Source organism: Manis javanica, chromosome 4 (assembly GCF_040802235.1).
Source record: "Manis javanica isolate MJ-LG chromosome 4, MJ_LKY, whole genome shotgun sequence".
NCBI lineage: Eukaryota > Metazoa > Chordata > Mammalia > Pholidota > Manidae > Manis > Manis javanica.
Window position 1 is genome coordinate 146,081,698 of NC_133159.1, and position 15,950 is coordinate 146,097,647.

Below are 15,950 nucleotides of genomic sequence, written 5' to 3' on the forward strand. Positions count from 1 at the left end.
ACTGAGTACATTAGACTCTTTGCTCTTCAGCTGTGCCATTGTAGATGGGATCAAGGACAATAAGTTTACAGTAACTGGTCTGTTGTCTACTTGTACAAATTGGTATGTTAATGACTAAATGCAGTTTAATGACCTAAAACAGTGATTTCTTACCTTTAACACATCAATTTGCAGTAGTTTCTGCATTCCTCTACTCATTTTAGTCTCGTATAGAAGATACTATGTTTTAGAGCATTCCTTGAATTTAGAATGGAGAATTGATTATTCCTGAAAGAAATGCATCTAACATACAGGGTTAGGAATGAGAATACAGTTGCTACTACTGAATGATCACAGCTCATAATTCTACACAGATTTAGCCCTAGGAGAGCCTCTAGCTTCCAGCAAACAGTCATTTCCCTCCACAAAAACACACGTTTCCATGTGTACTTCAGCAGTTGCTAGAAGCTGGTCTTGTATTTGATGTGTGTGTGTGTAAATACAGAGGCAATGATAAATAGATAAATATGGATTGAGTGAGCAAGAGAATGTATATAGGCACTTTCACCTCCCTTTTAAAAGAAAATAGCACTAAGCTTAAGAAATTAGCGGGGAAGGGGCTGCATGAGTCACTATGCAGTAAGCTGAGCTTTTGTTTCTCGCATTGGTTTCCTCGTTCATTGATAGGCCTCTGATGGCTTTACTTCTTGGATTGACTGCACTGTGTCCATTGTAGTGTGCTTATTCCACAACTTTTTGTAAATACAAAGTTTTAAATAGGTAGATGGTATATGCAGTTTGAAAGGTTCCAAGGAATATTTATTGAAAACTAAGTCATCCCTGTCCCCAGCCATCCTCATCCCCTCCCAGGAGGCAATTGCTTTAACTAATGCCTTGTGTTATACACTTCTGTAAGGGTGAGCTTTGATAAGAATAGTTTTGTTATTATTTAAATTTATGTCTTGGAAAGACAAAGTTGTTAACCATAAGCTACAGGCAAGTTATACGGTCTTAATATGGTCCTTTGAAATGTAAGGGTGGACTCACTTTTCTAGCTGTCCTGCCGTTGTTTTGATGTATGTATAATGCAGTTGTACTGTGAATTGAGTTGCCATAATACACATTAAATAGGCATTGTGTTTATTTTTCCAGGCAAATAAATTCCACCTTGACCTTAACTGCAAATGTTTTGAAGGGATTGCTGCAGTCTGTTGAGTTCTCACAAGTATATGGGGAGTTTGAGATTTTTAGTAGAGTAACTGATTTTGGTGGTGGCATGAAACCAGAAGGTTCCATTCTTTCTTTCCATTTTATGATATTTAGGGTTACCCTGAGGAGCAAAACCAAAAACTAAAACCAGACTACCTCCAGGTATAACTTGTCCAGATGCTGAATGCCTGTTATGGCAGCAAGAACAAAAAATGAAAGCTCCTTAATTTATGTCTTCGATGGGAATATTATATGATACTTAGGGGGAAGGAGAAAGGAGACAGAGGGAGGCAGGGAGGAGATGCACCCAGTGTCGTCGGTTTCTCGGTGAAATCTATTATCTCATAGGCAATGAGGATATGTCATTTTTGTAGTTATATACTGCCTGTGACTGTTCTTCTGGGAATGTGGAATAAAAGGAAAGTGAAACCAGAGATGTACAATGACTGACTGTTAGAAAACTTTAATAATTAATTAGAGAACATCTATGGTACCACAGGGTCAGGGTGCAAGGAAGATCATTGATCCGTTTAATATATAACTTAGGTAAAGCTTGTTCCCTTTTATGTATTGTAACACTTCAGCTGGTACAAGAAATGGCTCCTAATAAACAGAATAGCCAGTAACATATAATGCTCATTCCCAGAGCTTAACTGCTCTGGGAATGAAATCAGTGAATTCCTTTACATTTAAATTGAAACATTTGAAACATTTATAAGTCAGAGAGAGAACTTTCTAGGTTTTGGTAGAAATAGTTACTCCCTTAAGTAAGAATAAAAATTCTGTTCATTTTGTAAGGTAGCTAGATTTGACCTGAGAGGCTTCTGCCTTTTTAAAGTAATTCAGAGTTATTTTGCCAATTTATAATATGAAGGCATAACTTAACTGCATAACTTACTTTAATTTGCAAATCTCTGATTACCACTATTTACATATGTTTGTTGGCTGTTGTATTTCTTCTTTTGTGAATTGTTTGTTCATTGGAAATGCCTTAGACCATCTTGCTTTTGGAATATGTGCCTTTGAGCCTTTCTTTTTAAAAGGCAAATTTTTGTTTCTTTACTAAGAAAGTACATTCCCAAGCAGAATTTCTCCCTTAGATCCTGAGTACTTTCTGATCAGAAACAGAGTTTGGTAAAGAACCCTTTCTTATTATATGGCTGCTATATAAATGCTGTTTTTAATAAGTACCAAAAAAATATATTGAGGTTTGTCCTTAGATGAGAGTTTATCACTGTTGGCCTTTGGGTGAACTTTGAGCTTGAGCTGTTTCATTCAAGGCAGCATGATGTCATTTAACTCACAAATTTCTCTGTTGCTGGAAAAAGGAATGTTGTTCCCCTAAATAACCTAAAGGACTGGATAATGCTGGCACAACATTATTCACTTCTCAGGTCTCCACTAAAGACTTCAGCATGGTAAGGGTTTTATTGTTTGCAGAGGATTGGTGGGGATGTGGTAGAGAATAGGGGAAAACAAACGCTGTGTTTCGTCATGACTGAAGAATAGGTTATTCCACTGTCCACTCAGCTGCCAGTGTGACCCAGCTCACTCTCACTTCTGCAAATAAAAACCTCTGGATCCATCTTTGTTTCTTCATATTAAAAGACTCTCTGAGTTTTTTTCTAGATCTAGATATATAGCATGTAAACATATTTTAGGTTTTTCAACAGAAACACACACAAATAAAATAGACACCATTTGGGTCAGCCTTTTCCCCCTTGTTTGAGAAGCAGATTTCCCTGATTCCAGTAAAATGGAGATTCATTTCAGGGAGTAGAACAGCTTTTTAACATCTTCTAAAGTTGGGAGCATGGAGTTCACTAGCAGCAGAGCCTGTAGTTGATTAGCTATGTCCTCTGAAGCTTCCAGAGCTCCAGCTCAGAGAATTTATTACTGGGAGTTCAAGCATTGTATGGAAGAATCGAACAAGAACAAAACAGACCCAATTAGGTTTTCCCTTTATTGGCTTAATAAACAATAACTGTTTGTTGTTCAGTATTGTGCTTTGTGTTAATTTATATAAAAAGGATGCTTATAACCCATATTGTACTTAGTCTTTTAACTTTGATATGCGTTGTTAAATCTTTTTTCTTTCAATAGTTTAAAAGCAAATACTTGTTCTGTGGGGAAATAATTCTTTATATTCTTTCATCTTAAGAGAACATCTAGACCCTATATACCTTGTTGTAAACTCCATAGTTAGGAGATGTGATTTCTCCTAAATATCTAAACCATGCCCAGTATACCAAGAACGGTAATTACCTGTCCTGATATAAAGTATATTCAGTGTATTAATGATAAAAACATACTTTCTGTCTTCTACCTGAAAGACTAGATTTTGCAGATGAACTTAGGTTACTGAGATCTAGCTGTTACTTTTTGGTATTTTAGAAAGAATCTGATTCCTTGGAATTTAGGGTATACTGTTATTGTTTTGGAGAAAACACCCTGAAATGTTAAGAGGTTTAAATTTCTCCAGGACCAGTAATTACTCATTCTTGGAACTTGACTCAAACCTGCATATCCTAACGAGTATTAGTCTATTTTGATTGCATTAGTCGTGTTAAAAAGAGTGTCACTTTAGATGTCTGTTAATAGTGTTTATAATTCTTTAACAATTATTATTTGAATGGCTTAATACTTTGTACCTATAGTTTAATAGCTTCTAAACCAATACTTTTAATTTTCTCTAACTCATAAATCTATATTTTATGTGGATAATTTGTTAAAATTCTACCCATTGATTCTTAACATTATGATGCAGAAGACATCTAAAAATTAAAAACCAGAGAACTCTTGCAAGCTGTTCATAGATTTGAGAAGTTATATTGTGAATTCACATTTTCTATTTTGGAATATAGAGAATTTTCTTATGTGGGATTCATATTTAGGGGCATTATCTAAGGGCGGTTTAATCTTTCTGTTCATAGTTTTAATTATGTTGTTCTACTGACTTGCAAGTTTTTGGGTTTAGATTAACAGGACTAATCTGCAAAGGTCAGTGCTGAAGCAGCTTTGTTTTTGTTTGCTTTGCATATAAACACACATAAAAAACATAAATATATACATAGAAACACACACAGACATACACACACACCCATGTATCACTGTAAGACAGCAAAATATACTTAATGGTTTTTTTTAGCTTTTATTTACTCACTAGAAGCATCATCTACTTTCCTGAGTACACAATATAAACAAAGTCTGGCTCACAGTTACCTCATAATGACCTGTTCATCCTGCCCTTGCTTGTTGATCTATACTTATCAAATGCCTGTGTGTAGAGAGGCAGTGCTTCTGAAGTTGTTTTCTCTGAAATAAATTGACAGTGTATCCTTTTCAGTCAGATGGATAGGCTTCTTTTGAATTTTTAAAAAATTACTGTACTAAAGTTAGGTATAGAACATGGCTGAGATTTTTATTTCAAAATTCCAGAGTCTTCTTCTGTCCCAAGTTTATTAATTATCTAAGAACAGTTGATGAATGTAAAAGCTCCTAAACATTTTTCTTTAGGTAGAAGATATGTACATTTGTCCATTAAACTCAGGCTTGCAAGATATGTAACTTTATTTTTCTGAAAATAAACTCTCTTAAGTAAGTTCTCTTTTGTGCCTCCATTCTAACAAATGTGGAAAAATGAATCTCAATCAACTATAACCCCCTCTAAAATCACATCGAAATCCCAGAGGGCTTACAGAGTACAAAGATATGAGATGGGAGAGTTGAGGACATTCATACTCATTGTCGCTACTGAGACGCTCGATCATTAGTTAGTGGCTCAGATAGGTCTCGGCAGCATCTGTCCTAGTTTCTACTTCAAAGCGTTTTCAAAGCCTGTCCCTTCTCTGGACCTTGTCCATATTACTTTTGGACACATAGTAAATATTACTCTAACCTGATCCAGGAGGAATTTAGAAAGGTTGTCACAGTTTCAGCTGTGTAGACACACTATGTGCATGCCTATTCCATGCTTATACTGTGTGGGGATCTCTTGCTTTTTCCTTGATTTCTGCTCAACAACAAAGATATAATTTCCCACAGCTCTTCATCCTAAAATTCCTTCTTGGGTTCTGCCATTTCCTGTCCTTCCTCAGGGACCCTCTTTTTTTCCTCTTACTATCTAAGGCACTCTTGCTCCAATGTCAGAATATCTTTCCTAATAATAGCTGATTAGAGAGCATGGAAGCTTTGCTTTTAATTATCACTTTAAATCTTTTACTCTTATCCTGGGGTCAAGGTTTTGAATTCTTTTTTTATGTGACCTAGTATGTCATTGCTTCCACAGGGAATGTTCATACATGGACTGAGGACAGTTTTTAAATATATAGAAATGTGAATGAGAGGGAAGGATACTTTATGTTGAAAATTATTATCCAGTTAGACTTGTATTTTTTATGTTGTCTTCTGTATGCTCCAGAGCTTTCTTAATTGGAAAATATTTTTTAATGTATAGAAGATATGGAACTCTTACAATCTCTATTTAGGAATTCTAATTAGGTATCAGATTTAATGTTTCATAGACATATATTTTGGTATTTTTACCACTTTCTTTGGAAAGCAGAGGAGGAGGATGATTCTTTTTCTTCTTCTTTTTTAACTTTTTACTATAGGAAATTTCAAACAGACACAAAATTAGAAAACAATAGTATAATGACTCTCTATGTACATATTATCCAATTTCAACAATGATCAACTCAGGGCTAATCTTGTTTTACTTTTATAATCTTATTCCTCACCCCATCCCTGCCACTGGATTCTTTTTCAGTTCATCCTGTTTTGATGAAGCATAAATAAATGTCCAACCATTCTGGTATCATTACTTAGTCCAGAATCCAAAACTCTATCCATTTACTTAATAATTATGGAGTGCTAGCCTGAGCTCAGCATATATAGAATGCATTGTAAACTCTTGGAAAGATTCACATAAGGTACTAGTTACACAAAAGCATAATTTCTCACTTCTCCCAAAAACTTTCCACTGTCTTTCCATCACATTAAAACAAACAAACAAACAAAAAAGGCCTAAGCAGTCTGCTGGCCCTCTCTCTGCCCTCTTTACCTTGCTGACTCATCTTCCACTCTCAACCTGCCTCACCACACCTAGCCATTATATTACTGAGATGTTTTCTTTATGTTCCCTTCCAAAATCTTATGCTTGATATTCTCTTTGTAACACTTTTCTCTCATATCTAGATGCATGGCCTATTCCCTCATCTCTCTAAAATCTCCGTCCTCAGCTGCTTTCCAAAGTGTGTCCTGACCTTCAGATATTTACTCTTGGTCACCCTCTCGACTAGTATTTAGAGGGTGGGGTTTGAGGGATCCCTTTGCTTTGTTCTGTTTTAAGAAATTAGTAAAACGGTTATTTATTAAAAAGAAGACAGGTGATTTAGAAACAACTCAGCCTTTTTCGAACATAGATGTACTTACCAGTTTTGCAATGAATGCACACCAAAATTATTTCCTAGAGTATGCGTAAGTATTAATTATATAATTACAATAGCATTCTTTTCTTCATGGTATCATTCAAAATCATAAGAAATTAGGTGTTATGTTTTGGTGACCACTTGTGTTTTGTGCCAGATGCGAGCATGCCTGTCAGCTCTAGAGCTATGATTTTTAAGAACTAGTAACTGTTTTAACCACTGCAAATCTTACACTTTTAATACTATTTATCCCCATCCAAGGAGTAATTGACTGGCGTAGGTATCATTTCTCCTCTCCTAGTGAGTTAACATGAGGTTTTTGTAGTATGAGTCCTTTAAAATCTTGCCCTAGCTAGGTTCTACTCTGTCTACTTCATTTATGCCTGTTTCACTGACACACAGTTTCTCACCATACTTTTGCTCTGGCAAGAGTGCAGTGAGATTAGCATTTTCAGCCATTGTTCATAGAAATGTATGTATAACTTTCTGGGAATATGAATTAGGAAATTTAAGTATGTTCATATCCTTTCATTTCATTTTTAGCAATGTAGCCAAAGGAAAATACACCTGTAGAGGTGTATATACACATCTCTCTAGGTGATAGAAATTATGAGATTATTTTCTGTTTCTCATTCTTTTCTCTTTTTCTTACATTTCTTTAATATTCATCTACTTCTTTTTCTCCTTTTTTCCTTTCTTTTTCTTTTCTCTACTACCCCAAGTACTTCATTGCTTTATTTCTCTTAGCATCAAAATGGTATATGGAGGCAGAGAACATATGGGAAATGTTTGTATCTTCTGCTCAGTTTTGCTGTGAACCTAAAATTGTTCTAAAAAGTAAAGTCTATTTTATAACAAAGCTCAGCAAGTAAGTAGTATGAGACTTTAAAAAAGAGGCTAGGTTTTTGTTGGGTAATATTTGGTTCACTGTAGAACCTCCATAATGTTTGTTGAATCATTTTATTGCTTTGACTAAGCAAAGGTTCCTCTTTGTAAGAGAAAGTAAACTTTTTGTATTTTAAGACTATATTCAATCACTTAAGTATCAGGGCCACTACTGAAGTATCCAAGAAAAGGAAATATTTCTTAGGACAAATGGAATGCTTCAGAAACTAAAAGTGTTATCAAATTAAAAATTACTTTTATGCTTTTCATTTATATGAGGTTATCAAATAAACTCTTAAAGAATCATATTATTTGATAATTTGTTTTTAAATTGCTTCCAATGATAGGAACTGCAGCAAATTAATTTTTTTTGCTAATTGGAGGTGATTGAAATGTCCTACATACTGAAGGCTTGGAAATACACTGGTGTACATAGCAACAGAACTGTATTGCTCCTTAACATGCTTATACTGTTATGATGCAGTTAGTTGTTTCTTTTCTAGTGATCTACGTCATAACGAAATTCCTATATTTTTTAAAGTTTACTTTTAATTGGAGACCTTTCTTATTCCTAAAAATGTGGTTTTTCCTGCTCATTAATTATTTGAATTACCTTTGAGTATTAAATGTAATATTTTATCGTGTAAATCCCCACAGTATCCGTGACGGGCTTGCCCGCGTTAGTTTCCCCACGCCTCGGCTGGAGCCGTCTAAGCATGTTGTCTTCCTTCTGCAGCGGCCCCCGCCGGGAGCCCAGGGCCCGCGGCCCGGCGCGGCTCCTGTGACAGTTCAGCCTCCGAACACAGTGGACAGCAAGATGAAGAATGGCTTTCTCAGGTAAAACTCTGAATGTATGGCCTAGTAAAGTTAAGAAGACAGAAATCCATTGTCTCATTGTATTCTTGAATTTATTTTTTTAGAAGAAAAGGGGCAGAACTGAGAACTCTTTTTAAGATCACCAAGAATTAATCAATTGCCTTTCCATATTAGGAATTTCTCATAAATAACGCTTCAGGGATGCATATTCATGCATTTTACACACACACACATTTATTTACAGGTGTGTGTACATTAACTTTCATACAGAGGGTATAAAATATGCTTACCTTTCAAACAATCCATTTATATCCTTTAGAACTAGGATTTTAGATGAACTCTTTGGATTAAAATAAGAATTGTCCTTGTTAAAACATTGAAGACTTCCAATAGTGTGGAGCCAACATTTTCTGAAGATTGGGCCTATACTTTGACTAGGAAAGTTCAGCACTCCAAACTGCACAGGTCCTGATGGGCCTGACTGGGTTTCCTTTCCTAAGCTCAGGAAATGCTGCTTCCAGTGCTCTCTAAGCCCATTCTTAACAGCTTCAACTGGCCATTCCCCCCTCCTTTACCAGCTGAAGTTTTCTTCATCTCAAGGGCTTTGAAATAAAAGATACCTGGGAAAATTTCAAAATGATGAGATTATAAATGCATCATTGTGTCTGCCTCAAGTCTGACATCATTTGGTGAAGTTAATGAGCTGCCTCGGATGACCAGTCCAGCAGTTTTTCATTAGCAGGTGTCTCAGTGGAGGCCTGTACAGTTTCACTGCATTCTCAGAGAGGGTAGCCTGAAAAACGGAAGCGAACCTGGAAGCTGGAGAATCAGATTGTTTCTAGGTGTCATAATATTTCATTACACCAAAAACTCCCAGGAAGCCCCTCAAAGGAGCTCTGGTGCTTCAGTTCCTGGCATACGGAGGTCCATCCTTTCTTGAGGATACCATGATAAAAGTTAAAAAAAAAAATGCTGGCTAAGAAACTACTGTCCTTCACTTCAACTTTTCAATTGGAGAAAAGGGGTAATGTGTGCTGTCAGTGTGAAAGTATATACAATATGTTTGTACTGCAGACAACAGGAGAGTGAATAGGAACATCTGGCCATCGCCTCAGTGAAATTGCACAGGCATCTGTTTACCTCTCGGCTCTGTGACACTGATGGTTTTGAGCTTAAAATACACAGAATGCTTTATCCATGGCCTAATTTACATTGCTGAATACAACTACTTCAATCAGAAATCACTGTCCTAAATCTGAGAAGCTCTCTCCCTGTAATGAGTGAGAATGTGAATATTGTTGCAAGAGCGTGATGCTTTTGCCCTTTAGGACTTACAAACACAGGGATGCACTCTGTGAACCTTTTCACTTATGTTTTGTTAAGAATTAATCACTGCAGAGAAATGTGACTAAATATAAAAGAACTCAGGGCAAAAATAAGGCACATGGGAAGGCAGTAACATATACATACAGACTTGGATACAGCAGTTGTAAGACACTGAGAAACTGTCTTTCACCAAAGGTTTACATATTTAGTCTCTTACTCAACTTGCTCATTTGTAAAATCATATAATATGTTTATTTGCAGGTCTTTACCCAGCGTCTTCTGCTGTCTACTTTGTCTTTAAAATGTTTACCATAATATTGGCAACATTCCCTACCTCTTTCCATAGAGGATGTAATTGATAAAGCATTTTGGTCTTACTGTTTTGTAGCCCTTAAAATACTTACTTCAGAGTTCATAGTAGTTGAGAAAACACTCTAAGTAATGGTATTTTGAAGACAAATCTAGTTTGAGAGAAAAGTATATAATGCTATCTTTTATTTAGAGATTGATTTGGGGGGATTTTTAGGGCAATAAATATTGTAACATTTAATTGTGGAAAGAAACTGGCTTTGGGTGTAAACATTATTTCAGACCTTTTCTTTTCCTTTGATAATTCAAGAACAACTTCAGGTTTGTTATGAGCTTGATCCTCAGTGAAGGGATTACTTTTAATTTGTGGATTGATAGGTATAGTATTCAGTGCATGTCCACAAAGTGGTAAGTACTGTATAGAGTGAATGCAAGATGCCTGTTTCTAGGGCGCTGACTGTGACTATCATCACGTTTGTCCCTCTCCCAGTTGGCTAAGATGGGCTTCTTGGACAATGAGCCCAGAGACCGGGATGGGGGGAATTGTGGATGGTTTCAGAGGGAGGCCATAATACATTTCAATCATGATTCCTGATTTGTTTCAGGTAGAAATTGTAACGCACACTGGACCCCACAGACGTCTGTGGATGGGTCCACAGTTCCAGTTCAAAACCATCCACCCCTCAGGCCAGACCACAGTTATATCATCCAGTTCATCTGTGCTGCAGTCTCATGGTCCAAGTGATACTCCACAGCCCCTTTTGGATTTTGATACAGATGATCTTGATCTCAATAGTCTCAGGTAAGAAATAAGAACTAGGGAATGATTTGACTTGGCTAATATATTCATTTGTAATGAGCATTTTAGTTAATATTTACATTTTCTTTTTTGGCACAGTATCATGTTGCAGAATACATGCATGGTCGCTTGTGGTTCACTGTTATCACTGGGGATCACATGTGCGATCTTATCACATCCAATAAACATTTGTGTTTCAGATTGTACTTCCCTAAATCTTCCATTCAGTACACTTCCTAAAGCCATGCCATTTTGTGCTGCCTTACTCATATTTCTAATTGCTTCAAGTCTGATGATATCCTCCTTTCCGGATCTTTCTGATGTTTCATCTTTTAACTAAACTTCATCTGTCCTCATCCTGCATAATCCTTCTTTTAGGTGTTATTTTTATCATCTGTATTCTCTGATTCTTACTTGCAAGCTTCATAATACAAGGTTTACAACATACTCTTATCATTAGGGTTTTTTTAAATGCAACGGAGAACTTTTTGACTTTTGTAGTCTCAGGTTTGCTTAGCGGTTTAATTTGTTACAACAAGACTTGACACATTAGGGTGAAGGGTTTAGTCTAATGGAATATAATCTTCCTTTCCTTGCCTGCTCTTTAAAAAAGTTCTATAATGTATCTTTATTTGACTCTAAACTAGCCTTTTGACCTTTTCTTTGTATCACTTTATAAAATTTGTGTAAAATGTATCCCAATCATATGTTAGAAATATGTTTTTATCTACCTTTTTGTCAATATTAGTAACAAATCTTTATAACAACACAAAGGCTTAATAACAACACAGAGGTGGATTGGGCCTAGATGTTTCTTCTTCAAGCTAATTCATATAATGGACCATGTGTCCTTTAATAACTTTTTTAGTGTCTTAGTTTTTTGTTTGTTTAGTTTGCCTTTTATCTTGTATTTTCTTCCAAAAATTTTGGGGTTTTTTGTCCAGCATATTTTCTTCATCTTTCTAGAAATGGCACTTTTCCCCAAGATGTCAGGCAATAGTGAAATGCAGTAGGTGCTAGGCCAGTTTTCACTGGTACCAGTTGTAAAATAGCATCTAGTTTAGATAGTCAATCCATTTTCAGGAAGTCCAGTTGAGTCAGTCCTCAACTTAGTGATTCAGTGCATAGTCATTCATGTTTGTAAGTCATTCGGTTACTCAAATGTTAATAATAAGGCATTTGAGACAGGTAACCATAAAACTGTTCATTCTCCTTGCTGAATTATTCATGCGACCCTATTTAACTTTTTTTTCTGATGACTGTCACCCACTGCTATAACAAGACCCTGTCCCCCTTTTCTTTGGAGGACACCTCTAGCTTCTGTATGTAGAGTTCTAGTCCTCTGTTTTGTGACCTCCTCCAGCTCTCTTACTCTTGACTTCAGGCATAGACCTTTGTCTAAGCTCTCTAACTTGTTTCTTCAGACAAAGCTAAATTCCTGCTAGAATTTTCCTCAGGAACTTTTTCTGTATATTGAAGAGCTCTCAGTATGTATTATCTGAATGACTTAAAATTGTTTATGTTGGATTAAAATATTGTCCTGTTTATGGACACACATAAACTTTATATACTTTGTTTTATTTTGCAGGTTTATAAATTTCTGCCCTTGTAATTTATATTTAAAAATTTGAGTGTGTAGGTCAGGCCCTTGGTTAAAACCTTAATCCCCATTAGAACACAGGTTTAATGGGAAATTCAGATTTGACCTACACTATTTCAATTATTTGCTTTGTTTAGTACCATTACCCATTCAGCATCCAATTAGAAACCCAACTGTTTATATTCTCGTTGCTGTTTACTATCCCTCTACCCCAGTTCCTTACCTTTCTTTAGCCACAGTGGCACTGTGGCTGTGGCCTTACTTTTTCCTTTACATAGCGAAGCCTTTATTTATAATTTTTTTGGCTCAACTGACCTTTTACACCAAGTATTCTGTGCTGTGCCCATTAAATCTCACTAGGAATTATGTAGCGCTGTGATAGTCTGCCTCCCTGCATCCTAACCAAAATGGGGAGCATGCAGGTATAGTGTTGATTGTATCCATAAGGGAGTCCAGCAGGGCTTCACTTCATAGCAGCTCCTAACTTGGAGCAATAATTTAAAATGCAAAACAGGTCAATAAAATATTTATTAAAAGACTTGAAAAATATATAATATACAAGAAGCGAGATACAAAGTCTAATGTTCCACTCAAGATTTGCTCCTGAGAAATTACATTTTATTTCATTTTATTATTTTACTTTATTTTATTTTTTCATGTAGTTAATTAACACATCCATCAGCTCACATATTTTATATATAAATTGTGATTTTATGGGGAGAATATTTAAATTCCATTCTTTTAGCAAATATCAGTTACATAATACAGTGTTATCAGCTATTGGCACCATGCTATATATGAGATCTTCAGACCTTATTCATGTTATTTATTTTAACTGATATATAATTCACATAGCATAAAATTCACTGTACAATTTGGTGGTTTGTATTATATTCACTATGTTGGGCAACATCCCCTCTATCTAATTCCAGAACATTTCCATCACTCCTACCAGTTTTGTTTTATTTATTTATTCATTTTTCTATTATGGAAAAAATTTCAAATATATGTAAACATGTAAAGTTAAAGATAAAATAGAATAAACCCCCATATATCTCTTGTCCAGCTTCAACACCTCAATTCATGGCTAGTATTGTTTCATCTATACCCCATCCACACCCCACCCTCTACTCTGGATTATTCAGAAACCACAAAATAAATTGAATTAATAATAGTAAATTTCTTTTTTAATTTACATAAGTTTAGACCAGGTAAACTTAATGTAAAGTAAGCCTACATAAGCTTAGACCAGGAGGGCACTTTACTTTGGATGAGCTGACCATACCTAACAGGCTAGCTTCTTGTTTCTCTTACAAACCAGAAAACATCTTTTCTAGAAACTTCAAATAAACTGCTCCTCTTTTCTCACTGGCTCAGAATTGCTCAGGCCTGCCCATCCCAGAGCTAATGAAGCTCTGCCATGAGATGATGGGATTACCTCGATTGGCTTAGAAAAATAAGCTAGGGTACAACAAATATTCAGTAGTACACCATATTGTCCTCCATACTCTAGCAGCTATCAGGATTTGTCAACATTTCCAGCTGCCAGTACTAGGCCAGAGGCATTGTCCTTCACCTCTCTCCCATTTCTTTCTTTTACACAACAAATGCACATACGTTCAAACTGTGCTAGCAATAAGTACTCTCTGCAGTCCATACTTGGCATTTCAAGCTTCTATAATCTGTCCTGTGGTGCTTATCAATCTCTTACCTTCCACCAATATCCACTGTAAACTCTCTGCTCTAACCAAGTCATGCTCCTCAAAATGCCGTGCATTTATCACACTCAGTCACAAATCTAAGGGTCCACTTGTTCTGGTTCTTTGCTTAAAGGGCACTTCTTGCTCCTCTGCATATATACATATCCTACTACTCTGTACAGATCCAATTCCTGTTACAGCCCCACATGATCTTCCCATTCTGCTGTGGACCATGCACTTATTTCTGTTTCTTCTTATGAACTTTTATTACCTATTTCATTCATTTTCACACTTGCGTTTTCCTTTGCATCAGTTATGCATGTCCATATGTTACACTGTATATCTGCACATAGACCCTGTATTTCATGTCTTGTTTCTGCTGTTCCTAAAATAATACTGACACGATTAGTATTGCACAAATACTTGTTGAATGAATAGATTTCCTAAAATGCATGCTTTATTGTCATAACAAGTTTTTATTTTTCTGTGTTTCCTGGGACTCTCAGATCTTTTAGTCATACAGATGTTTTTATGTTAATAGGATTAATCTAATGCAGCTGGAAATAGACTATTGGCATTTATAGATTTATCATTCTTATGCAACTTGAAATTATATGTAGTAAATTGCAGTTTTGCTGAGACTCTAATTGATTCTTACATGTTAACTGGTAATTTTGTGAAAGTAGCTTAGATAGTTGTGATCCTAGCTGAATCTCTGGCAGCCACATCCCAGTGTAGCTTTGTTATCCTATGCTTGTTGTCATATATAAAGTAACTTTCAATAAGTATTTTAAGGGAGTTACTCAAAATTTTGTACCTAGGATCAATGCTTTTTATGGAAGACATTACTAGCTATGGTGTTATTCCTTAATTTGAAAATTCTCAAAACTCTTCATATTGTCCCTTGCAAATGCCAGAGGTTTCAGTATAAAGTATTTTGTTTCCTTCCCCACTTTTCTTAATTTATCCCTTTAAAGCTGATTTTTCAATCCTCTACTTAGAATCAGTTGAATAACATTCAAGGAGAAGAAAGGACCCAGAGAGTAAAGAGTGTTTGCTGTACCTTTTCCTTGTCCAAGAATTAGGGACTGCAGCTCCCTGTTTGTTGTTTTAGAATGAATGGTTCTTTAATGGATTGGGCTACTCCAGCATTCCTGGTTTAAGGTCCGTTGTAGCAAGCAACAGTTTTGATGCCAGTGACATACGCGAATTAAATTAAATTGCATTGCAGGATCCAGCCAGTCCGCTCCGACCCAGTCAGCATGCCAGGGTCATCCCGGCCAATCTCTGACCGAAGGGGAATTTCCACCATGATTGATGCTGTCTCAGGTAGAAAGCCACCTCCAAAATGGTTTGCAGGGTAGTCCTGCACATTTTTAATTTCTTGCGTGATGGAGAGAATGATGCTTTTTTGCCTTCCTTTTCTTCTTATTTTATTTTGGGGTATATGTGCATGCACGGGCACGTGTGTGTGCTGAAACAATACTGAGCCTACATTTGTTGCTAAGCAATACCACTCATTTAAATATTGTTGAGGTGGGTGAATGACACCGTGAAGCTAGCGCTTGATTAAATGTAATGAACTCAGTATTGAAGGCTACAGGGCTGATGACTGTTTTGCCTTTGATCTCTCAAATGTGGAGAAGCAACCCTGACAGAGAATGTAAATACAATATATGGATTCAATTTACTCAACCTGTTGAGTATCAGCATGCATGATCTGTGGAAGTAGAGAGTCTAAATGCTATAGTTTAAATGGTTTTATTATTGAAAGCAAAATGATTTTATTATTGAAAGAATAAAGTTTAGAAATTCATTATTTAACTCTAGTCTATCTATCACAGTTTTAACTTCCTATCCTTGAAACCAAGCCATGAATATGTATCCTTAGTACCTGG

The 15,950-nt window shown here is 36.0% G+C and overlaps 1 protein-coding gene across 24 annotated transcripts in view; it reads left to right on the top strand.

Annotated features, from left to right (window-relative positions):
- BCAS3 (BCAS3 microtubule associated cell migration factor) overlaps positions 1–15,950 on the top strand; it is a 632,290-nt gene that overhangs the window by 366,815 nt on the left and 249,525 nt on the right. For 17 of the 24 annotated variants that reach the window (XR_012130634.1, XR_012130635.1, XM_073235300.1 and 14 more), the window contains 3 exons: positions 8,239–8,339; positions 10,559–10,755; positions 15,284–15,381. Coding sequence is in view for 18 of the 24 variants with exons in the window: in XM_073235300.1 (XP_073091401.1) it covers positions 8,239–8,339; positions 10,559–10,755; positions 15,284–15,381 (396 nt within the window). In the remaining 6 variants the exon portion in view is untranslated. The remainder of the gene's footprint in view (positions 1–8,238; positions 8,340–10,558; positions 10,756–15,283; positions 15,382–15,950) is intronic. The other 7 variants (XR_012130638.1, XR_012130636.1, XR_012130640.1 and 4 more) reach the window with 1 other exon arrangement.